A 25,215-nucleotide genomic window follows, 5' to 3' on the forward strand; every position below is an offset into this window, starting at 1 on the left:
CAACCACACCCTGATTTTTAGGAGTCCCACTCTTCCACCACTAAATCTGCTCCAGCTACTCTGGCTTCCCTGTTGTTCCTCACACAGGTTAAAATGAATTAAAAATGTTCCAGCTTCAGGGCCTTTGCACTTACCATTGCCTCTGCCTGGAAAGCTTATCCCTGGATTCTCGTAGCTCCCTCCCTTAATCCTTTAGGTCTTGGCCCAACTTTTATCTTCTCAGTGAGGTATTCCCTAATCACTCCATTTAAAATGGCAGCCCCCAGACCCATCTCCCTTCTTGGTTCTACTCTCTTCCAGGGCACTCTCCACCACCTGACATTCTACATCTCACCCATTTGTTTATTATTTGAATCCCCCACTAGGGTGTAAGCTCCATGAGAGCAGGAATTTTTGTCTGTTTTGTCCACTGTTATGTCCTCAGTGCTAGATCAGTTATTAACATATAATAAATAAGTGCTCAATTAATCTTTATTTAATAAATTAATGAACAGCAGTGAAGGGCACAAATAAGTTTGAAGCTAATTAGACACTAGTTTGAATCTCAGCTTATTAAGGTCCCAATAGCTGTGTGATGTTGGACAATTTTTAAAATTTATCTAGGCTTGAGTTTCTTCATCTGTAGAAGAGAGGAATTAAAAGTAATTGCTTTCAATGGGACAGGATAGAAAGCCCAGAGATAAACTCATGCACATATGGTCACCTTATTTTTGATAAAGGAGGCAAGAATATACAATGGAGAAAAGACTGCCTCTTCAGTAAGTGGTGCTGGGAAAACTGGACAGGTACATGTAAAAGAATGAAATTAGAACACTCCCTAACACCATACACAAAAATAAACTCAAAATGGATTAAAGACCTAAATGTAAGGCCAGACACTATAAAACTCTTAGAAGAAAACATAGGCAGAACGCTCTATGACATAAATCAGAGCAAGATCCTTTTTGACCCACCTCCTGGAGAAATGGATATAAAAACAAAAATAAACAAATGGGACCTAATGAAACTTAAAAGCTTTTGCACAGCAAAAGAAACCATAAACAGGATGAAAAGACAATCCTCAGAATGGGAGAAAATATTTGCAAGTGAAGCAACTGACAAAGGATTAATCTCCAGAATTTACAAGCAGCTCATGCAGCTCAGTATCAAAAAACCAAACAGCCCAATCCAAAAATGGGCAGAATACCTAAATAGACATTTCTCCAAAGAAGATATACAGACTGCCAACAAACACATGAAAGGATGCTCAACATCACTAACCATTAGAGAAATGCAACTCAAAACTACAATGAGGTATCACCTCACACCGGTCAGAATGGCCATCATCAAAAAATCTACAAACAATAAATGCTGGAGAGGGTGTGGAGAAAAGGGAACCCTCTTGCACTGTTGGTTGGAATGTAAATTGATACAGCCACTATGGAGAACAGTATGGAGGGTCCTTAAAAAACTAAAAATAGAACTACCATACGCCCTAGCAATCCCACTACTGGCCATATACCCTGAGAAAACCATAATTCAAAAAGAGTGTACCACAATGTTCATTGCAGCACTATTTACAATAGCCAGGACATGGAAGCAACCTAAGTGTCCATCAACAGATGAATGGATAAAGAAGATGTGGCACATATATACAATGGAATATTACACAGCCATAAAAAGAAACAAAATTGAGTTATTTGTAGTGAGGTGGATGGACCTAGAGTCTGTCATACAGAGTGAAGTAAGTCAGAAAGAGAAAGATAAATACCATATGCTAACACATATATATGGAATCTAGAAAAAAAAATGTTTCTTGGAATCTAGAAAAAAAAAAAGAAGAACCTAGAGGCAGGACAGGAAAAAGGCTCAGACGTAGAGAATGGACTTGAGGACACGGGGAGGGGGAAGGGTAAGCTGGGATGAAGTGAGAGAGTGGCATGGACTTATAAATACTACCAAATGTAAAATAGCTAGCGGGAAGCAGCCACATAGCACAGGGAGATCAGCTCGGTGCTTTGTGACCACCTAGTGGGGTGGGGTAGGGAGACGCAACAGGGAGGAGATATGGGGATATGTGTATATGTATAGCTGATACACTTTGTTATAAAGCAGAAACTAACACACCATTGTAAAGCAATTATACTCAAATAAAGGCGTTAAAAACATTTTTTTAATTAAAAAAGTAATTGCTTTGTGGGGTGTTATGACTCAGAGAGGTTCTGTCATGGCCAAGTGTTTAGAACAGTACCTGGTACATAAGAAGCACTTAACAAAGCTTCCTTTTCTTACCCCCTCCCCTCGCCCTCCCCTTCCTCCATTTCTTTCTTTTCTCTCATTGCTATTTTAAAGTCAAAAGCATAGCTTGTTACTTTTCTTTCTTAGCGTTCCAACTTGCTGGTTAGCACACAAAGCATCCTGGAGCCTCCATGTGCAGCAAGCTGACTCAGCAGCCCATGTATCCTAGCATTACAATGCCGGTTACACTCCAACTCAACCAGCACTGCACTGCTTTGCTCTACCAGGGTCATGAGGCACTAGGGCAATTGTTTGAATACAGAGACATTGTAGCCTACTTCTACACTGTTTGGGACAGACCTAGGGAGTGGTCCAAGTGTAGAGTCACTCATGTTCACAAAAACCTGGAATCTGGAACAGCTACAATGTTTCCCTCAGTATTTGGGAGCCATACTCTTGGTTCATACTCAAAACAGCTATCTCATTCTTAGTTCATAGTGGCCAAGGATTACATTAGAGTGAAGGAAGAATCCCATATGGCTCCTTGGGATTCAAGAGAAGAGGAAATGACTCATTCATACTTCTCACAGACCAACTCCCGGGAACTTCTTCTGGCCAAGACTCTGTTCGTTCGTTGCTATGTTTTCCATTCATGCAACAAACATTTAAAAAAATAAATAAATACTAGAGGGAAGCCACCATAAAATGTGCCATGAAGATTCGTTCAGCCTAAAGACAATTATTACAACTAGCTATAAAAGTCATAATAGCTGTTTATTGAGAATTTATCTCGTGTCAGGCAATCTACACAGGAACTCAAATCCAAAATGATAACAGTGCAAGGAGATGATGAAATTTACGTTACAAATAAAAAAACAGAAATTCACCGAGATTAGCTATCCAAGGTCACAAACTAGATAGTGACTGATCCAGGACTCAAACCCAGTGCCGCAGAACTCTGAAACCTACGGTTTTTGCAAGAGTATATATTATCTCTGGATATTATAATCTAGAGTGGAAAATATAAAGTTTGTCAATAATACAAGTTTTATGGAAATTACTCAGTTGCAGCCAAGAAGCATTTATTGAGAATGTAAAGCCCTGTTAGGTGTTCAAAGAAGGTATAACAACTCGCATAAGATAGAGTCTATCTATATCTTCCCTAGGGTATTATGCTCGAATATAGTACAAATAAATGCTATAATTGAATTAACATCAGAGACTCCTCTTTCTTTAAGATTTGGTTAGAAAAATTCTTTGCTGTCAGCTGTATTTCTGATTGGAGAGGATCAGAGAGGGGATCACAGTTGATGTCAGGTATTGAGTCAGTGGAGAGGCAACGTGAAGAACATAGCTAAGTTTCAGAGGCCTCAAGTAGTATTGAGCGTGAGTCTAAAGGGACAAGAGCTGAAGCAGCAAGTAGCTTGAAGGGGCAAACATAAAGACGTTTGCTGACTACAGACTGGGAGTCACATCATTGCTGGGATCAGTGGGGGGCTGACAGGACAGGAAGGTGGAGCTGAAGGAGATCACAGCAAAAATGTAGCAGGTTGGAGGGGTTTGGGTGCAGAATGACTGAATCATACATGCTGGAGGGATGTGGTAATAATGAGGAGATGACTGTGTGTAGAACTAGCCATCCCCAAGGTTCCAGATGGAACTTGCAGAGGTAATAAGATCATTTAGTCAGCTTCAAAATGTCCCTTTCCAGCCAACGATCCTATAGTTTTGATTTCCAAAACTTATGTTTAAGAGGTAAGATTACTTTGAAAAGGCTTCAGTAGAGTGGGGTATGGTCTTTGGTGACCATAATGGTGAGGAACAGTCTTGGCTTAGTGGTATGACTGGAGAATGTACCCCCAAATGCTGGAGTGTTAGTGAAAAAATTTAAAATCTTCCTAGAGTAACGTCTTACCCCAACATATCAATGAAGAACCTTTCGCAAAATGTGGCTAAATCAGATGCATTTTTTTTAATGCTCAACTAACGAATGGCTCCTGAAAGTATTTTTTTCTTTTTCTTCTTAATTAATATATAATTGACATAGAACATTGTATTATTTTTAGGTATACAACATAATGATTTTATTGCTCCCTATTCAGGGTTTTACTGAAGCCAGGGAAACCTAAGAAAGATTCTATGGAGGTTTAACTCAGATATCTTTTTTTGTTTAGTTAGTATTTATTGTTAGTTTAAACATAGAAATAGAAGATAATAAAAGCATATTATTATCCTGGTAGAAATTCAAAGTAAAAGGGCTCCTTAGGTGAGACTGTACTGTTTTATTACTATTCTGAATTATTTACATGTAGTATGGTTAAATTTATTACTTAACACTGGAAATGTACATTAATAACTGTGACTATGACATATTTAATTGTATAATGTTTTATTAAGGTGGATTTTAGATACTTTAACCCTATTGGCTATAAAACATGTTTGTTCTTAGGCAACTATTTCTTGCAGTTTTGAATGTCACATATAATACCTATAACCATGTGCTTTCATTTTTAAAATCCCATTGGGAAAGTTCACCCAAGTGATGAGCATCACTGCTACTGAGATTTGCCCTGTTCTCTAAAGTGGAAGAGGCTGTGAGGGGGCAGATTCAAGTGGAGAGCACTGCTACTTCAGTTAAATGCCTTCCTCAAAGCATCATCCCAGAGTCCTGTGAAACACGCAGGGCTTCACCTTTCTTAGTATCAGAATCTGACCTCATCAAGATAAGAGTCTCTTTCATCATGTCAGCAGCCATGCTGTTTGTTTCTGCCCCATGCTTGCAGGACAGGGGCGTAGAGAAATTGAGAGAGAGAGCTTTTCCACCTCCTCCACCTATACTACTATTGCTATTACTACTGCTACTACAAACCCTACTGCTTCTTTGACTACTGGCTAGGATTTGTTGGGTATTTCCTATTTGCTAGGCCTCTTCCTAAGAATTTAAATATATAATTCATTTAATCTTTACAACAACCTTATCAAGTAGCTATTATTAACTTCATTTTATAAAATGTAGATGAAGAATCTGAAACACAGCCAGATACCCGACTGGCCTAAATTCACACTGCTAGTAACTGGAGAGTGTAAATGGTCTAATTAATCCATTTTATCCTCTGGTTAAAATGTTAACATTGTACTCTTTTAAAAATATTCACTGATTAAAAATATTCACTGAACGTATGCCAAAGTGTAAGTCTGTAATAAAATCTCCGCTAAGGAAATTGCATGCGTGAGTGAATCATTTGGCTAACTTTGACCTTGCAATATTTCCCTGTCTCCCCAAATAGTACAATTCATTATTTTTTTTTAAATAAGGAAATTTATAGTCAGGAGTGAAATAGAGTTACTTTGCTGCTTCCCTGACTATTTAGGAATTGGTCTCTTTTGTATAGTTGTTTAAAGGTAGGTTAAGAAATAAGAGAGAGTTCACATTCTGTATCTGAGAATTTTGTTCTGCTTTGTTACAACAAAGCAAATACATTGGGTTTCTTTTGAGAGAACACTACATTTTGCATTACAGTGATTTGATTTCTCTGAACTCCATTCCACTACATAAAGATAAGACAGGCACCAAAGTCCACAAGGGCTTCCTATTGCTTACCTACATATCATACATCGTGCTTGGGGCGGTGATATTTGGAGCCTTGGAGAGAGACTTTGAGGTACAGCAGCGATGTTTGGCGGTTAAGGCGAAAACTGATTTTCTGAAAAATCGTTCTAATATGACTAGGGAAGATGTCCAAAGGTTTGTGCAGGTAAGAGATGGAGAAGTGGGTATTTTCAGAGTTATAAAATTTAGTTTAGTGTGAAAATTCTATGAAATAATTTCCTTCATTGAGACTAAATATTGTTTACCTAAGCAAGATATTTCAGGTTAGCAGGAGGAAAATAAGGAAATCATGCAGACTGGGAAGAAAAAGGAAGGCAGCAGATGGAGGTAAAAGGCAGGGAAGGGACAAATTACAGCCCAATCACTAGATGAGTATTAAAAACTAAAAATGTCAAAATGTTCATTGCAGCTCTATTTACAATAGCCAGGAGATGGAAGCAACCTAAGTGTCCATCATCGGATGAATGGATAAAGAAGATGTGGCACATGTATACAATGGAATATTACTCAGCCATAAAAAGAAAGGAAATTGAGCTATTTGTAATGAGGTGGATAGACCTAGAGTCTGTCATACAGAGTGAAGTAAGTCAGAAAGAGAAAAACAAATACCTAATGCTAACACATATATATGGAATCTAAGGGAAAAAAATGTCATGAAGAACCTTGGGGTAAGACAGGAATAAAGACACAGACCTACTAGAGAATGGACTTGAGGATATGGGGAGGGGGAAGGGTAAGCTGTGACAAAGCGAGAGAGAGGCATGGGAATATATACACTACCAAACCTAAGGTAGATAGCTAGTGGGAAGCAGCCACATAGCACAGGGAGATCAGCTCGGTGCTTTGTGACCACCTGGAGGGGTGGGATAGGGAGGGTGGGAGGGAGGGAGACGCAAGAGGGAAGAGATATGGGAACATATGTATATGTATAACTGATTCACTTTGTTATAAAGCAGAAACCAACACACCATTGTAAAGCAATTATACTCCAATAAAGATTAAAAAAAAAAAACTAAAAATGTTCTGATTGAAGTGATCCTTTTCATTATTCCATATGAAGTTCAGAAATATCTTCTTATCTGCAAAGGAGATGAGAAGCTGGCAGGAAATGTGGCTTATTTCCCTTCCACTTTTTCCAGATGTTGTCATGCTCTAAACTCTGGACATGTTGTACTTAAATATTCCCTTGTAATATCATAGTTGAGGAAAGTTAATTTTAATGTAGTTATTCTTGTTATTCTTTTCCTTTAGGGTTTGTACAACTTATGCTAGTCTTTTCCAACTTTGAGGTCATAGAGACATTTCTTAAACTTTCTTCTAGAATTTTTTAAATTTTGCTTTTTTACATTTAAATAATCCATCCTGGATTACGTGTGTGTGTGTGTGTGTGTGTGTGTGTGTGTGTGTGTGTATGTATGTGTCCATGTAAAGTAGGTTCTAAATTTATGTATTTTTCCATGTAGAGAGCCCATTGTTCCAGAACAGTTTATTGATTCATTCATTATTTCCTCATTAATTTTTAGGGTTATCTTTATCATATTCCAGGTTCTCTTATGTCCATAAATTTGTTTCTGGGCTTTTGATCCTGTTCCATTCTGTTTGAATTAAAATAGCCTTGCAATAAGTCCTGGAATGAACTTTCCTATCCTTTTGTATGAATTTTGAGATCAGATTATCATATTTCATAATATACTCTGCTGGGGTTTTGACAGAAATTTCTTTGAATTTGGGAAGAATTTTTATGTCATGATATTGAGCATTCTTAAACACAAAATGGAATCCGTTAGTATGTTCAAATCATATAATACATAGTCTTTTGTGAGTGGCTCCTTCCACTTAGCATGATGTTTTTGACTTTCCGCTGTATTGTTGCATTTGTCAGTATGTCGTTTCTTTTTATTAGTGAGTAGTAGTCTATGGTATAGCTACACAAAAATTTCCTTATCCATTCACATTGATGAGCTCTGAGTCGTCTTCAGGTTTATGTCTATCATAAGTGAAATTGCTACAAATATTTTCTTTGTTGGGAAACATGTTTTTATATCTTTTGGTAAATGCCTAGAAGTAGAATTGCTATGTGAAATAGTATGTATAACTCTGCAAGAAACTGCCCGACAGAGTTCTCCAGAGTGGTTATATCATTTTACACACCCTTCAACACTATCTCAGAGCTCTAGCTGCTCTACATCCCTGCCAGAATTGGATGTTGTAAGGTGTTTTTATTTTAGCCAATCTAAGGATATCTCATTGTGATTTTAATTTGTATTTTCCTGATGACTAATCATGTTGAGCATTTTTATGAGCTTATTGACCATTTTTATATTATCTCTTGTGAATTATCTGTTCAAATCTTTTGCCTGTTTTTTTCATTTGTCTACTTAATGCAGAGTTATAAGTATTTTTTATATATTCTGGAGAAAAGTACTTTGTCACGCATATGTGTTGCCAATATTTTCTACTTGATGGTGGATTGATTTTCCTTTTATTCATGGTTTCTCTTGAAGAGAATTTTGTTTTCTATAAATTCTAGTTTATAAATTTTTATGGATTGTCCTTTTTGTGTTCTAAGAAATCCTCTGCTAAACCAAAGTCACAAAGATTTCTAGAAGTTTTCTAGTTTAGCTTTTTTTTTTTTTTTTTTTTGCGGTACGCGGGCCTCTCACTGTTGTGGCCTCTCCCGCTGCGGAGCACAGCCTCCAGACGCGCAGGCTCAGTGGCCATGGCTCACGAGCCCAGCCGCTCCGCGGCATGTGGGATCTTCCCGGGACAGGGCACGAACCCGTGTCCCCTGCATCGGCAGGCAGACTCTCAACCACTGCGCCACCAGGGAAGCCCTAGTTTAGCTTTTATATTTATTTATTTGATACATTTCAAGTTAATTTTGATGAATTGTGAGAGGTAAGCATCAAGATTTGTTGTTATTTTTAATACAGGTGTCCTGTTACTTCAGAATCATTTGTTGAAAAGACTATCATTTTTTCATGGAATTACCATTTCAACTTTGTCCAAAGCCAATTGACCAGGCTCCAGTTATGGGGAAGGGAGGGTAAGCACACTCCACTCTTTCTCTCCCATTGAATGTAACTATAAAACCTGGAAAGAATCTATGGATCAGGTATTTGAGGAATCTGAAAAGTAAATAGCAGCAATATAAGGAAGAACTTCACGATTTGAAGTACTGAACTGGTGGTGAGTTACGCACTCTTGTACTTCTCTGGTATCGCCCAGCCTGATCGTTTTTTTTTTTTTTAATTTTACTTATTTATTTATTTTTGGCTGCATTGGGTCTTCGTTGCTGCGTGCAGGCTTTCTCTAGCTGTGGCGAGCAGGGGCTACTCTTCGTTACAGTGCGTGGGCTTCTCATTGAGGTGGCTTCTCTTGTGGCGGAGCACGGGCTCTAGGCGCACGGGCTTCAGTAGTTGTGGCTCGCTACTCTAGAGCACAGGCTCGGTAGTTGTGGTGTGCGGCCTTTGTTGCTCCGCGGCATGTGGGATGTTCCTGGACCAGGGCTCGAACCCGTGTCCCCTGCTTTGGCAGGTGGATTCTTAACCACTGCGCCACCAGGGAAGCCCCCCCAGCCCGATCTTAATGTAGCTGGAAACTCAGACATAACACAGAGAGCCCTAGGAGACATCCTCTAGTTCTGGCTCTAGGAGTAGGAAAGGGAACTTATAATGCTCAGAGAGAGTGTGGAAATCCTTCCTTTTGTTCCTTTTCTTCGTTGTCTTGCACCTCAGTTCCCAAGCAATCCTGTGGTTGTGGCAGCAGTGTCAGCATCAACAGTGGAAGCAATAGAAACCCACACAATTCTAAAAGAGAAGGAACTCATCCTCTGTTCCCTGAAGCAGTAGTTTCAAAGCTAGGGCCAAACCTTATACTTTTTTTCCTTCTTTCTCTCCTCCTGCCACTTAGCCCTAGATATGGCACAATCATGGAAGTAGTGGTTGTTTTCTGGCTAAAAGACTAAAAAGGGGAGCCCCCAGGAAGAAGAAAGTAATGAGGAGATCACAGAGAGGGAGCTGTTTGGGAAGTCACCCTATAAAATTGCATAAAATCTCCTGGGTTCACCGCTGACTTGCAGATGCATGGATCTGATCCTAATTTTCACAACAAAGACTTTGAGAACTGAACTAGTGGGCAGACCTGAATCTAGGTCCCAGGCTGACCTCTGAGTGAGGGACATGTGGAACAGGTCCAGATCCTACTGCAGAGGCTGTGAGAGCCGGACCGACACCAGAACCCCATCCCACAGAATGTGAGCTGGAACTTGCAGTCTGAATGCAAACAGACAAATTGCCTGCTAAACTGAAAATAACATTATCCATGGGATTTAAATAAGACTCGGCGTCTTGTAGATGAGTTAGTATTCAAAATGTAGAGGATACGGTCCAAAAGGACTCAGCATATGAAGAACCACACAAATCTGATGATGAATCCTCTCAGATTTTGTCTGAAAAAGTTTGTTTTGCCTTTTTTAAAAAGGACGTTCTCATTGGATATATAATTCTAGCCTGGCACTTTAAAAACATTGTTCCACAGGCTTCTGGCTTGCATTGCTTATGATAGGAAGCCTGGTATTATTCTTAGATTTGTTGCTCTTTACATACTATGTCTTTTTCCCTCTGGTTACACTTTAGATCACTAGTTTTTAGTAATGTGATTATGATGTATATGTTTCATGTGTGTATGTGTTTATCCTGCTTATGATTCACTGAGCTCCTTGTTACTCTGTGTGTCTCATTTTCATCAAATTTGAAAATTTTCAGTCATTATTCTGCCCCTCCTTTGGCTTCTTTCTCCCAACACACATACTTGATATCTGATTTTTTTTCAATGTTTTTCCTCTGTGTGCTTCAGTTTGGATGTAATCTACTACTGTATCTTTAATTTATTCTTTTCTTCTGTTGATAATCTTGTCTATTCCTTTTTGGATATTATATTTTTCATTTCTAGAATTTCCACTTGCTTGTATCTTACATATTCCATTTCTCTCCTCATTATGTTAATGCTTCCTTACCTCTTTGAGCATATTTATTATAGCCCTTTTAAGATCATTTTCTGCTAACTCCATCATTTTAATGGAATTGTAATTTATGAGTTTGTTTCTTTTGACTGATTTGTCTCCTGGTAATGGGTTACATTTTCTTGATTCTTTGTATGTCTGTTAATTTTTTTAAATTGGATAATGGACATTATGAATTATTTGGGGATGCTTGGACCTTCTCTGACAGGCAATTAAGTAAGTTATTTAAACGTTACTTTAACCATTTCAAGATCTGTTTTAAACTCCTTCCAGGCTTAAAGTAGCCTTTTTTTCTAAGGTTAATTTTGCTGCACTTCTCAGTTATGGTCATTCTCCACTGAATGTCATGAACATATAATAGGGCTTCTGCACTCTAGCTAGAAACTCAAATGGTTTTTAAACTGGTGTGAGCTGTGGGAACTGTTCATCTTACAGGCCATAGTTATTATTTTTCTCCCAATATATTAGTTAGTTGTTGCTACATAACAACATTCCACAAACTTAGTAGCTTAAAACATTTATTATCTCAGTTTCTGTAGGTTAGGGGTCTGAGCACAGCTTAGGTGGGTCTTCTGCAAGACTGCAATCAAGGTGTCAAACAGGGCTGTGGTCTCACCTGAAGCTCAACTGAGGGAAAATCTGCCTGCAAACTCATGTGGCTTTTAGCAGCATTTGGTTCCTTAAGGCTGTCAGACCAAGGACCCCAGTTTCACACTGGCTGTTGCCCAGAGACTACATTCAGGTTCCTGCCACATGGCCCTTCTCATAGGCATATCATAACATGGTAGCCTCCTTCTTCAAAGCCAGCAACGGAGAAAGCGACTCTAGCAAGGTCACCACTACAGTCTTATTTAACCTAATCACATACATGGAGTCATGTACATCCTATCATCTTTGATATATTCATAGCCACATATGTTGCTAGAGATAAGTCACAGGCCCCACCCACACTCAGAGAGAGAGGGAGTCACACAAGGGCATGAACTCCAGACCATAGGGGCCACTTTGAGAGACTGTCTGCCATGTTCAGGAAATTGTTTTTGACCAGTCTCATAAAGTTTTATTCTTTTCATGAGCAGAATGTCATTGAGCCAAAGATTCAAAGATACCTCTATGTAGATTTCTATAGTTCTTTCTCTGGGTAGCTTTGTCCTCTGTGGAACTCTGCCCACAAATTGTAGCCACCTCAGCTTTACTGAAATCCAGTCTGTTTCCTCAGCTCAGCAAAATCGCCATGCTCTCTTTAGGGGTCCCTCTTCCTATGCAACAGTCTAGAAATTGCCAGTCTGGGCAATGGTAGCACTCACCTCATTTGCTTTCCTTCTCTCAGTAATTACAGTTCTGCATTTTCTCTTGTCTGCTGTCTAGAAACAGTTGTTTCTCATATTTTGTCCAGTTTTCTAGTTGCTTACTGTGGGAGGGTAATTTTGGACTGTGTTACTCCATCATGACTGGAAGCAGCAGTCTGTCTCTTGAAATATTTTACTTTTAATTACCATCACCCCTGTCCTCATTTAACATGTCATCCAAGAGTGTTTCTGTTCAATCTCATTTTTAAAACTCCCATATATATTATTATGTGTTTAGCTTTTGTTTTTATCTATCCACATTTTATTGACTTCTTTATTCTTTCTTTCTTCATCTCAGAGTTTCTCTCAGAGATAATTTTCCTTCTTGCAAAACATCTGTAATAAATTTATCTCATGACAGTCTGCTTCTGAAAACACTCTCCCTTTTTGGTTTTGTTTTGTTTTAATCTAAAAATATGTTCATCTTCTTTCTTGAAAGATATGTTAGCAGAGTATGCAATGCTAGGTTGAGAATTGTTTTCTTTTAGAACATGGGAGACATTATTCCACTGTTTTGTGGCTTCCTTCAGCTGCTTCTAAGAACTTTTCTGTCAATCTAATTGCCTCTCCTCTGTAAACAATTTATCTTTTCTCTCTGGCATCTGAGGCCTTCTCTGATTCTATGATCTTCTCTTCATCTCTGTTGTTTTACTATTTAATTCAACAGTCTAGATGTGATTTTTTTTTTATTTTGCTTGGGATTTTCTTCCTGAATCTTTGTATTTGTTTCTCATATCAATTCTAGGAAATTCTGGGTTATTAATTCCTTAAAAATGACCAATATGGTTGACCTATTATTTCTATCTTCTGTGTCTCTTAACACTTCTTTTTTATATTCTCCACTATTTTACCCTTTTTGGTGTATTTTGAGTAATACATTAAGACATAGCTTTCATTTACTTATTTTCTCTTTGGCCCCATTTTATCTGAGTTTTTAATTTCGAAGGTTTTATTTTTTCTTTCTCTTATCCTTTATCCTTTCTATCTCTTATCCTTTCCTTATCCTTTAAAAGATCTCTTTATCCTTTTAAAATGTGCGTGGTTCATGAACATTTTAAACATATTTTATATCCTGTGTCCAATTACTCAATATTTGAAGTCTTTAGGATTTTAATTCTGCTATAAGATTTTTCTGTGACTCTCATAGTGACATTCCTATGTTGCTTTTGACTTTAATTAGAATGCCTCTAATGTTTCACTATTAAGCTTGAAGCTGCTGGGGTTTATTATGGTTACTCTATATCTAATTAAAACATTTTTTTCCTATTTCTAACTTACAAAATATTTCCCTAAAATTATTTCATTTTATCTATTTTTGTACTTATTTGTTTTTGTTTTTTGGCGGTACGCGGGCCTCTTACTGTTGTGGCCTCTCCTGTTGTGGAGCACAGGCTCCCGGCGCGCAGGCTCAGCGGCCGTGGCTCACGGACCCAGCCACTCCGCAGCATGTGGGATCTTCCCAGACCAGGGCACAAACCCGTGTCCCCTGCATCGGCAGGCGGACTCTCAACCACTGTACCACCAGGGAAGCCCTATTTTTGTACTTATTGAAGTGATCAATATGAGTTTTCATCTTTATTATTTTTTTTGTGATTTCTTACTAACAATGCATTCCTTTAGTCATAATGTATTCTTTTATAACTCTGCTAGATTTGATTAATATTTTATTTATAATTGGGGATTCTATATTTATAGGCATTCTATAATTCCCTCCCTCCCGCCCTCCCTCCCTTCTTTCCTTTCTTCCTTCCTTCCTTAACCCTGTGCTATTCATGTCTGGTTTTGATATATTAGTATCAGATTCATTCCAGAATTCTATAAAGAATCAAGAAGCATAGAAAAAAATCTTTTAATTATTCTGCTCATTTTGCTACTTTCTACTCCCATCTTCCTTTCCTTCTGACTCTGTATTTGAAGTTTCTTGGGGGAGGGTGTTGTTTAGGGAATAAAGACATCAATATCTTGAGCAGATCATTACTCTTGCTGTGTAGATTGTGAAGTTTTTGGCCGAGGTTCTTTCATCAGAAGAATTCTATGTATTTTAGACTTTCCAGAAATTGAAGCCCCTCTCATTAACTTCTTTCTTATGTTCTAATGATGTGATAAAATTACTGTTTTTGAATTAGTGTTTTTGGTTTTGGGGGGATGTATACCTAGGAGTGGAATTGCTGGGTCATACGGTAGTTCTATTTTTATTTATTTTGAGAAACCTCAATACTGTTTTCCACAGTGGTTGCACCGATTTACATTCCCACCAACAGTGTATGAGAGTTCCCTTTTCTCCATATCTTCACCAACATTTGCTATTTGTGGTCTTTTTGATGATGGCCATTCTGACAGGTGTGAGGTGATATCTCACTGTGGTTTTGATTTGCTTTTTTCTGATGATTAGCGATGTTGAGCATCTTTTCATGTGCCTGTTGACCATCTGCATGTCCTCTTTGGAAATATATCTATTCAGGTCTTCCTCCCATTTTTTCATAGGGTTGTTTGTTTTCTTGATGTTGAGTTGTATGGACTGTTTATATATTTTGGATATTAATCCCTTATCGATCATATCACTTGCAAATATTTTCTCTTATCCATAGGTTGTCTTCTCATTTTGTTGATGGTTTCCTTTGCTGTACAAAAGTTTTTGAGTTTAATTAGGTCCCATTTATTTTTACTTTTATTTCCTTTGCTTTAGGAAACAGATCCAAAAAATATAGTTACGATTTATGTCAAAGAGTGTTCCACTTATGTTTTCCTCTAGGAGCTTTCCTCTGTAATCCATTTTGAAGTTATTTTTGTAAATGCTGTTAGAGAATGATCTGATTTCATTCTTTTACCTGTAGCTGTCCAGTTTTCCCAGCACCACTTATTGTAGAGACTGTCTTTTCTTCATTGTATATTCTTGTCTCCTTTGTCATAGATTAATTGACCATAAGTGTGTGTGGGTCTATTTCTGTGTTCTCTTTTCACCCTGCATCACCCTGATGCCAAAACCAGACAAAGATACCACAAAAAAAGAAAATTACAGGCCAATATCAGTGATGAATATAGATGCAAAAATCCTTAATAAAATATTAGCAAACCAAATCAAACAATATATTAAAATGATCTTATACCATGATCAAGTGGGATTTATCCCAGGGATGCAAAAATTTTTTGAGATCTGCAAATCATTCAGTGTGATATACCACATTAAGAAGTTAAAGAATAAAACCATATGATCATCTTGGTAGATACAGGAAAAGCTTTTGACAAAATTCAACACCCATTTATGATAAAAAATACTCTCCAGAAATTAGGCATAAAGGCAACATAGTTCAACATTATAAAGCATCTATGACAAACCCACAGCTAACATCATACTCAACGGTGAAATGCTGAAAGCATTTCCTCTAAGATCAGGAACAAGACAAAGATGCCCCACTCTTGCTACTCTTATTCAACATAGTACTGGAAGCTCTAGCCACAGCAATGAGACAACAAAAAGAAATGAAAAGAACCCAAATTGGAAAAGAAGAAGTAAAACTGTCACTGCTTTCAGATGACAAGATACTATACATAGAAAATTCTAAAGATGCCACCACAGAGCCACTAGACCTCATCAATGAATTCAGGAAAGTTGCAGGATACAAAATTAATATACAGAAATCTGTTGCATTTCTATACACTATCAACAAACTATCAGAAAGAGAAATTAAGGATACAATCTCATTTACCATTGCATCAAAAAGAATAAAATACCTAGGAATAAACCTACCTAAGAAAGTAAAAGACCTGTACTCCGAAAACTGTAAGACACTGATGAAAGAAATTGAAGACAACACAAACAGATGGAAAGATTTACCATGTTCTTGTATTGGCAGAATTAGTATTATTAAAATGGCCATACTACCCAAGGAAATCTACAGATTCAGTGCAGTCTCTATTAAAATACCAATGGCATTTTTCACAGAACTAGAATGAATAATTTTTAAACTTGTATGGAAACACAAAAGACCCCAAGTAGCCCAAACAATTTTGAGAAAGAAGAACAGAGTTGGAGGAATCACACTCCCAGACTTCAGACTATAGTACAAAGCTACAGTCATCAAAACAGTGTGGTACTGGCACAAAAACAGACACATAGATCAATAAAATAGAATAGAGAGCCCAGACATTCCCAACCATTTTAAATGCTCAACTTCTGTCTGAATGTGATTTTTTAAATAAAATCAGAATATTCTCATTATGCTCACAGAGAAATGAATGCTTTAACACAATTCTGCCTTGATTCCACAGAAAATAAAATTCACAAAAAGTATACCAAATGTCTGTCATGACTTTTTCTCTTAATTTTTCTCAGTCTCATCCAGGAGGGTTTTTTGGGGGATTCCAAGTCAGGGCCCTTCCAATATTGATTGATTCCAAAGTCAGGCTCCTCATGTGTCCCCCTTTTCAGTATTCAGGATAATGTACAAGGTTAGATTAGAATATTCTACTGCCACAAAAGAAAATACAGTACACTCCAGGCTCTAATGTGACCACTACAACAAATTACCATCAAAATGTAAATGTCCTTATGCAATAGCATTTTAAAAAATTCAGCTCTGATATTGTGGTACTTAGAATTCATAGTCCCTGGTGTTGTGAAGTAAATTATATGTAAATATAAGTAAATAATACATATATAAATAATAAACAAATTTTCTAAATGTTTATTTACTTATCACAGCTTGATGAAGGCATAAAATATGTCTTTTCCCTTTGCTTTATATCTCATATAGTGCTGGCCAGTAGTAAGGGCAAATGATGCTGGATAAATGATAAATGATGACTTTATAATAAATGAGTAGAGGCTTGAATTATATGATAAAAAAATTGATAAATAAGAAATTAAATTATAAGATGAATGTCTTAATTTTGTTTGAAACTATATTTATAAATATAAATATGTCTTGATTTTGTTCTGTGGGGCTCTCTATACAGTAAATGGTATTTTTTCGAGGCCAAGTAGTGCTCTGATCTTCCAGTAGCAGTTATCTAACTTACCTTATTATGCAAGCAGGCCAGAAGGCTTGGGGCTGTGTCCAGATTGGGAGTCCAAGCTAAGCCTGGGATATGTGGGCAGAGCCCAAAACAATGAGGAACTGTAGCCTGATATCTTGGCAAGGGTAATCTTAGAAGGCATTGGGGGTAAAGTGTCACATGGAAATTAATGTTAAAGCAAGGTCTAGATGCAGATACTAGGAAAGAATGAACAGGAGAGAAAACGGAAGATGGCAGGACAAAGGACAAGAGGAGGTAGAGCTGTAGAGCCTGGACATACTCCCAGGGGCAGGATTATTCATAAGAAGGATCCCTTTATAGGGCTTCAAGCCTTTGAGCAATGAAGAAGTAGATAAGAACACTGAACTAGTGGAGCAAACAAATAGTATTTTTTAATGTTGCTCGTTTATGATATAACTGCTAATATTATATCTCTTTTTCTAATATATTTTAGAAAAATGTTTACCTCTGGAAGAACTTATTTTTCGTCATAATTGGGTCACTTTTTTTTCTGGTATTACCACCATTTGTTTTCATGTCATTAGAGAATTGGAGTTATATTGAAGGAATTTATTATTCGTTCAACACCATAAGTGCTATTGGTTTTGGAGACTATACAGTAGGTGAGTCTTAATAATCCTGAAATAAGATTCACTATCAGAGCAACAGATTGAAACAGGATATAAAATAAAGAATCAGGGCTTCCCTAGTGGCGCAGTGGTTGAGAGTCCACCTGCCGATGCAGAGGACACGGGTTCGTGCCCCGGTCTGGGAAGATCCCACATGCCGCAGAGCAGCTGGGCCTGTGAGCCATGGCCGCTGAGCCTGCGCATCCGGAGCCTGTGCTCCTCAACGGGAGAGGCCCGCGTACCGCAAAAAAATAAAATAAATAAAATAAAGAAATAAAGAATCAAATGGAAATGTTAACAGATTTCTTTGAGAGATAAGATAAAGTTCAAGCCCTTTTAAATAAAATCTCACTGTATAAATAAACCCAACACCATCACCTCCCTCTCTCCTCACCCCACAGTGATCACTGACTATGGGAATAAGATACAGAGTAATTCCTCTTAAACTAAATATCTCTGCTTGATCACACATGGTAAGCAAAAGGCATATGCAATCAAAACACTAGACTTAAGTGATGAACCCTATATCCCATACCTTATATATAACTTTTCCAAGTGTATTTCAAATTCCTCCCTAAAATAAAGATGGAGAAAGGAGAGGGATAGAATTATAGACATTAGGGTTTTTTTTCATAAACACCTGTGAATCAAGTTAAAATAATTCCTAAATTATTGGGGGTATAGAATACTAAACTGGAAGTTATTTTCTTACAGTATTTTAAAGATGCTATTCTATTGTCTCTGGCTTCCTTCATTTCTGATGACAAGTCAGCTGTTAGTTTAATTGTTGATCCTTTGAGGTAAGGAGCCTACCCCTTGCATTCCCCCCAATCCCCACTCCACCTGCTTTTAAACTTTTATCTTTGTCTTTGGTTTTCAGCAATTTAACTATTACCTAATTCAGTGTGGTTTGCTTTGTATTGATTCTGCTTGGAGACCACAGAAATTAGGAAGTAAGAAGTAAGGAATTGAAATCTTTCATGTGTTTGAAAAATTCTCAGCTACTATCTATTCAAATACAGATTTTTCCTTGTTTTCTCTCTCCTACTTCTAATGTAAGACTTCCTCACTGGGTTTCGCATGTTCTAATGACTTTCTGTATTTTCCATTTTGTTTCTCTGACTTCACTTAGGATATTTTCTATTAACCTGTCTTCTAGTTTACTAATTGTAACTTCTGCTGTATGTAATGTGATTTCAGATTCATTTAATGAGTTTTTAATGTTAATATCATATTTTTTAAATTATAAAATGTCCATTTAATCCCCCCCCCGGCTTTCTTTTGTAAATTCCAGTTCTCTGGTGAAAGCCTTCATCTTTTCATCTCTTTTTCCATATTATATTTTTAAAAACATAATATTCATAGTCATTTCAAAGTTCTTATTTACTTATTTCCATATCTGGAACACCTGTGGGTCTATTTTATAGTCTTTTTTCTTCCTTTTGATTTTTGGTCATATAGTTCTGTCTCTTCACATGCCTGATAATTTTGGGTTGCATGCTGGATGTTGTATATTTTAAAAATTATAGATGCTTCAGGTAATGTTATCTTCATCCAGAGAGGTTTTACTCTTTCCTCTGCTAGGCAAATAGAGATACAGGAGTACAGAGGGCAACTGAACACCTAATCCGGTCAGGGAATGATATGATTTGAGACTAGATTGCAGATTTGGTAAAGCCTTAGTTTCCCTTTGGTTCTTCCTGTTCCTAAATCATATAGTTGTTTACAAACTTCAAATGATGAAAGCCTGGTATGTTCACAAAACCACTCCTAGTTTGTTCTTGAAGTCAATTCTTTGTTTTCTTGCACTTGAATCTACTGGAAACTCTGCTCTGCTTTTTAAAAGGTTTTTAGCTTACCCTTTTTAGCCTTCAACCTCATGTGGCTTCAGAATTTGGCAATGCATTGGAGGGGAAAACAAGCTATAGGTTTGAAATCCTTCAGATCTCCAATGTGTCAATACAACCTGGAAGGACTACCAGAAGCTCTGCCACTTTCTCTGTTCCTTATAATGCTCTTCTGCTTAGCCCAGATCAACAGACTTTTGCCTATGCCCAGACTCTGAAAAAAAAAAAAAAAAAACAACCCAAGGGGAAAAGCATTTTCAGACTTTTTGCCTATCTCTCCTACCTGGAATATTAGCCTTCTAGTCTTGATTGCTTTAGTAGCTCTCTAGTGCCTTTAAACATGATTGTGTTTTATTTTGCTTTTAATTAATCTGACTTTTCTGGTTGTTCTCAGCTGGAACATTGTTCCATCACAAACCACTGCATCCTACCCAGAAATGAAAGTGTCCCTATTATATTTATTTTTAGTCTAAATAGGACTAATAATTAAATAATTAATATTTAATATATAGATTGATAATTTTATATAAATAAGCATATTTTGAGGATACATACCTAAAAATCTAAGAATTATTTTTAAATATCACTCAGAAGAGTCTCTGTTACATTTTTCTGGATTCCCAGAGTAGAGATAGTACTTCCTTAGCCTTCTCATAGAAATCTGCTTCTAATTTGACAACAGAAAATTTCATCTTATATTATGAAGCTCACTATTCATCTCTTTAAAAATTACATTCTCTTATTAGTAAAAAGAATGATAAGTTAAAATGAAAATATTTTTAAAGAAATAAACATTTCCAGTGCTCACTGAAGAAATTTTAGAAAGCATGGCATTTCAATTTATGAAGAGCTTTTAATGACTTAGGGGAAGCCTGTTAATATAAAGCTACATTAAAGGATACAAAATAATATATACTAATGATGTCAACTAGGTGAACATTTTTTAAAAGGCATAGAATTCAGATAACATGATAACAGAAACTACTAAGATCATATTATAATTTTTCTCCTGTTTATTTACACCCAGCCATGCTTTCTAAAATTTCTTTGCATGCCTGGTGAGACTATTTCTGATTCAAATATTCCCCAGAGTTATAGCCCATTCGGATCCCAGCTTAATGTGAGGGGTGTTTCATATTGGAGACTGATTTATGTTGCTTTCACCACACCACAGGAGGCTACCAAAGCCAAAGCCCTATTGTTTTAGAATAGGAAAATGCCTTTAAGGAAAAAGTGGCTTAGGTACTCTTGTGCTTATAATGTGGTCTAGTATTTTCCCAAACATTTATGTTTTCTGATGACTTTAACATAATTTTCAAACATGTAATCACATCTACTTATTTGTTTTCTGCAAGGATAACTTGTCCAAATATCCTTGACTGCCAATACCATAAATGGGATTTTTAAAATATGCTCTCTTTTGAAACAGATTTACTTAGAGTGAAGTACACAGATCATAGTATTCAGTTTGATGAGATTTGATTAACATGCCTCAGGGCAAGCACTGAGAAAACAGAATATGTCCACGTTGTGATCATTCTACAGAGGCAGGATAGACCTTGCAACCAAAATTGGTTTGGATGTTGAGATGGTCACATACACACACCACCCCCCCCTCAAGAATGTATGTGTGTAGTAGTGGTGTAGTATGGTATGTAGAGTTTTGTGTAGTAGTGGTAAAAAGAGATTTACTACTCACATAATGAGGCTTTCTGAGCAGAGCAGGGTGACTTTCAAGCAGGTCTGAAAATTTCTTGAGAGAGCAAGAGCAGTGACTGGCTTTGCCTTTTATGTGATTAGAGTGTGGGAAAGGCATCAGAGCTCCCATGTTTGGACCAGAGTTTGCACGGTTGAATTTCCCACAGTCACTGAGGGAGTGTGTGAGCTTGTTTGCCCAGATGAGGGAAAGAAGGAGGGATGAGGCTTGGAAACTGTCAGCAGTCAAATACCAAAAATAAAATCAGACTTTATTACATGCCACCACCTCAAAAGTACCCTTATGATCCTTTACAGTCAATTCCCGTAGTGAGTTCAGGAGATCTCAGAGCTGATCAAGGAAAAGGATACGACCATGAGGTTGCAGTAGCATGCATGAGCTTTGTTTGGGTTACACTTTGACAGGTTTGCACGTGGGGTAAATCCCTCATAGCATGAGGCCATCCAGAGGTTATAGCATGGGGGAAACTACCAGAAGGAGAGGAGGGTTAGGGAACTTCGGGAGGCAGAGGACAATCAGAGGGGCTTATGGGTCTAGGTAGTATCGCTCAGCAACCTGACAGGGAGTCTCTGGGTCAGAGAGCTCCAAAGAGCAGCAGTGGCTTGGAGTCTTTTACAGCTGTAGTGTTTATCTTATCTATGGCTCCTAGATGTTAGACACAATTTCATAGGATGTGCAAAGCAGGCAGGCTCTAAATGGCTAAACCTCTGCTTATCTGAGCTATTATTGAAACAACTGGATATGAACTAGTTTGAGTTTTCCAGGCTACTAGTATGGGCTGGTAGTGTCAGGAGTGGGGTGAAGCTATTGACTCTTTAGATGATCTGGGTCTCAGCTTTGTTGCAGCTTTAGTTAGATTCTGTCCATCACTGGCTTGGACTATTTTGAGGTCAGATATACTACCCTTCAGCAAGGCTTGGGAGCTGAGTACCAGTGAGGATCTAAACAATCACGGGAGATCTCTAGTTTACAGCCTGGTTATAGCTATTTGGGTTCCTGGGTATTCTCTTTGCTCTCCAGCCCCCAGCTTCTCCCCTTTGCCAGCTGCTGCCTTCACGCAGTGAAGACCCAGTATGCGGTAGGCAGATTCATTCAGTTGCCCTGCCCCGCCTCCAGAATTCAGTGGACAACCTCGCTTGCACGTGGGGTACCCACAGTGGGTATCATTCTCTAGGTAAGCAAGCAGCCATGAACATTGTCTCTCCTAGGAAGGACTTGTCACTTTCTAAAATTTAGTTCATTTAGGATTCTTTTTCGTGTCCTCAGCTCTCTGACTTTGTTTTGTGATAAAACTATGATTTTGTAGTGTATCCAGTTTTTTCTCTGTGTTATTGTGGGTATGACCATCTCTTGTGTTTTTTTACATACTAAAATAGAAGGTCCGTACTTTGCTTTTTAGTTAGTAAAATACACACTCAGATTGTGTCAATAGAATCTCAGCTTAGGATTTTGCTTTTATTGGTGTGTGTGTGTATGTGTGTGTGTGTGCGCACATGTGTTTTGAGAGGCAGTGTTTGGAAGAAGCTGCATCAGAGACAGTTAACCAAGTGTCATCTTAAATCCAAACTGAGTGTAGCCCTCCAGTTATACTTATTCAATTTATTCTCTGATCATTATGCTTCATAAATGTTGGTTAATTTATTAAATTATAGATAAATATCTAATCATTCCGTGTCTGATAATTTTAAATATTTCTTGTTATTTCATGCTCTAATAAGCACAGTTAAATTGTATTCTTGTGATAAATCACAACATGTTTATTGTGTTATTTGTCTCTGGTTACTTCTCTTTGACTTCAAAGTTCATGCACTTTCAGCTACACTTCCTTATACAAGTAGACTACAATCATGAAATATAAATGACAAGACCTGAAGGTAGTGTAAAAGTTATAGTATTACAGTATTAGGATGATTTAATTATGAGTGATTTTCTTTTCCTTCTGCAAAGAGTTCTCTCAAGATTTCTAAAGACAAAGGTAATGAATTCATAGAATTTTAAACATAGCAATACAGAGACCTGATACAATGAAACACATTGTATCTTTGTTAACAAATCTGAATCCCATCTTAAATGATTTTGTGTTATATATTTATCTTTTTCTTCTCTTGTTTTAAAGGTTTCCTAGCTGTAGCAATGATAAAAAATATTACCTCATTGCAAAATATTATACTTACTGGGATATTAAAAAAGGATAATGTTCAAAGGGGAAGAGAATTTTTCAACCTCCAGATGTGCTCTAAAAGTGAATAGAATCTGAATATTTATAATTTAAATTATATTCTTTCCTTAAAAGCAGTGATAATTTTAGATATGCTTTATTTTAATTTCTAATTTGTTCTCAGGATCAGATTCTAAAAGGAGGCATGTTTCTAGGTATTAATGAATGAAAGAATATGTTATGGGGAAAAGTCACCATTTAATTATTTGCATGTTATTTGCTTCCTGTCTTTAGTTTCAAATCCTATGAAAGACAATCAGGACATCACTTACTCAATCTTATTATTAATTTGGAATCTCCATGGTCTTGCCTGGATTGCTCTTCTATTTAATTTGATAGCCAGCTTTTTTCAAGAAATGGAATCAAAGCTAACTAAATACACATCTGAAACAGAAGCTGAAGAAGAAAAGGAGTCAGGCTCTGAATAGCAACACTTTTAGTAGGTTTCCTCCATCTGAACTGCAGAGAGTTTCCACAGAGCCCTTTTAAAAGCGTCAGAATAGGAAGGAGAAAAAGAAGAACAATCAGGTGTTTCTCCATAAATCTCTTGTGTGAGTTCCATTTCCATATTGAAATTTATTTATTTTAATTTTGTATTGTCATTAAAAAATAATTTTAAAATATAATGCAAATCTCAACTTCACTTATCCTTCCCCACACCAGTCTCATCCCCTGTTTGGTTTCATGCTGTCATTTGTATACAGTAGAAGCTTATTCTGAAAGCTGTGTTTCCTTTTTTTTTTTCTACCATGTATTTCAGTAAAAGAAGTGTGCATGTACAAAATGTCCATGTATATAGAGCTAATTTCATTGGGTTCTGATTCTTGTATACATTATTTCTAATTATCAATCCAGTGCTTCTTAATATTTTATGCATTTTTAGCCCTATCAAACAAAAAGTACATTAACCCAAAAGAATGGCTTGAGAGATTTGGTTTTTTTCAAAGGTATGATCCATATATTATAGCAATATCTTTTTATGGAAATCAAAGAAATTTAGCCTTTGGCATTATAATATATTGCTTATTATGACCTTTTTTAAAAACCAAAGTATGAATTATCTCTATAAAGACATAGATATGAGTATAGATATCGATATAAACATACATAGATGGCAAGCACTGCGTGAAAAAGGGAAGAATGCTTGAATTAGCTAAAAAATGGTAGGAGAAGGTAGAGGAAGGAATGAAGACATTAAGGGAAGTAGGTGTCCTCTAGAGGAAGAGTTTCTCCCTTGGGTAATAAAATCTGCATCCAGTACAGCCAGGGTGATAGAGATGAGAAGCAAAAAATTTGTGGGTGGATCCTTCCACATAATTTTGAGAAATGCCACCACCATCCCTTAGATCCCAGTCTTTAGTCTGTGGAGGAAAGAGCAGCATTAGGTTTTGTTTTGTTTTGAGGTATAGTTGATGTACAGTATTATATAAGTTTCAGGTGTACAACATAGTGATTCACAATTTTAAAGGTTATATTCCATTTATAGCTATTATAAAATATTGGCTCTATTCCCTGTGTTGTAAAATATATCCTTGTGTCTTATTTAGTTTATACATAATAGTTTGTACCTCCTAATCCCTTACCCATAC

At 37.0% G+C, this 25,215-nt stretch overlaps 1 protein-coding gene across 1 annotated transcript; it reads left to right on the top strand.

The window, feature by feature from the left end:
• On the top strand, positions 1-24,318 carry LOC149750300 (potassium channel subfamily K member 16-like). Its single transcript, XM_089906268.1, has 4 exons — positions 1-3,972; positions 5,776-6,002; positions 17,670-17,838; positions 23,861-24,318. Exons 1-4 carry the CDS (start codon positions 3,915-3,917, stop codon positions 24,052-24,054), a joined length of 648 nt encoding a protein of 215 aa, XP_089762394.1. The 5' UTR covers positions 1-3,914; the 3' UTR covers positions 24,055-24,318.
• The last annotated feature ends 897 nt before the right edge of the window (positions 24,319-25,215 follow it).

This window comes from Delphinapterus leucas, chromosome 2 (genome assembly GCF_059928025.1).
Source record: "Delphinapterus leucas isolate spDelLeu-1000000601 "Yukka" chromosome 2, BTC_Dleu_Yukka2, whole genome shotgun sequence".
Classification (NCBI taxonomy): domain Eukaryota; kingdom Metazoa; phylum Chordata; class Mammalia; order Artiodactyla; family Monodontidae; genus Delphinapterus; species Delphinapterus leucas.